Below are 1,078 nucleotides of genomic sequence, written 5' to 3'. Positions count from 1 at the left end.
CAACCTCGGCTCATCAAGCATCAATGTTCGATTTTCAGCACGTGGGCACTTCAACGAATGTGCCGCCTGTTTCCCCGTCCTCGGCTCATCAGCCATCGATTTTCGATTTCCAGAAGCCTGGCAGATCTCCACCAGCCTCGGCTCATCAGGCATCGATTTTTGATTTTCAGCAAGTGGGCACTTCAACGAATGTGCCGCCTGTTCCCCCGTCCTCGGCTCGTCAGCCATCCATTTTCGATTTCCAAAAGCCTGACATCCCTGCACCAGCCTCGGCTCGTCAGGCATCGATTTTTGATTTTCAGCAAGTGGACACTTCAACGAATGTGCCGCCTGTTCCCCCGTCCTCGGCTCGTCAGCCATCCATTTTCGATTTCCAAAAGCCTAACAACCCTGCACCAGCCTCGGCTAATAAAGGATCCCCTTTCGATTTTCAAGTCCATCGTTCATTTACCCCGGCCTTGGCTGTTCAGCCTTCCATTGATTTTCAAACACCTGGCACGTCTGCTCCAGCTCCTGCCTCTGACAAACCAGGCATGTCTTCCCCTGGCGCCTCAAGGTCCAATAGTACTCTGGGATCACGGAAGTATCTGACAAAATCACAAGAGGCCAAATTACGACTCCAGGGCCAAGGAGGAGCTGCCATTCTGCCAACTCGGCCAGGCGATGCCTTCGTTTTCGGCCTGGCTCCTGTCTTCGTCTACACTCAAGAGAGGACAACACCACGCCCACCACCTTTGACCGAATTGTTGGACTTGGATCCAAACTCCCCACGTGCAAGGGGTTTATGTCGCAAGTACAATATCAAGGTTGTGTCTGATGACAGCATTGGTGATCGCACAGGCGTGGTAGCCGAGGTCGTTCAGGCAATTGGCAAAGTGTGGGAAAGAGCTATGGACCCCGAGGCTTCATCCAACCCTTCGATTAGGAATTTGCAGGCTGCCTTTGATAAATTGTTGACAAGGGGAGATGAGTTTACCGAGATGGATCATATGGACCTGGTTCGTCATAAATTCACCAGGAGGCGCTCAGATCCCTGCCTGAGGGCATAGCGACAACAAGCCATTATCGGTATGTTTGG

At 52.2% G+C, this 1,078-nt stretch overlaps 1 protein-coding gene across 1 annotated transcript in view; it reads left to right on the top strand.

Annotated features, from left to right (window-relative positions):
- Positions 1 to 533: 533 nt before the first annotated feature.
- The window catches only part of LACBIDRAFT_331740 (uncharacterized protein), a gene marked incomplete at both ends in the record, with an annotated part of 890 nt that continues 345 nt past the window's right edge, over positions 534 to 1,078 (top strand). The window contains one exon of the mRNA XM_001886128.1: positions 534 to 998. Within this exon, the coding sequence (XP_001886163.1) occupies positions 534 to 998 (465 nt within the window). The remainder of the gene's footprint in view (positions 999 to 1,078) is intronic.

Source organism: Laccaria bicolor, genomic scaffold, assembly GCF_000143565.1.
Source record: "Laccaria bicolor S238N-H82 LACBIscaffold_35 genomic scaffold, whole genome shotgun sequence".
Lineage (NCBI taxonomy): Eukaryota > Fungi > Basidiomycota > Agaricomycetes > Agaricales > Hydnangiaceae > Laccaria > Laccaria bicolor.
The sequence above is the reverse complement of the archived record's forward strand: the minus strand, read 5'-3'. Positions and strand labels throughout refer to the sequence as shown.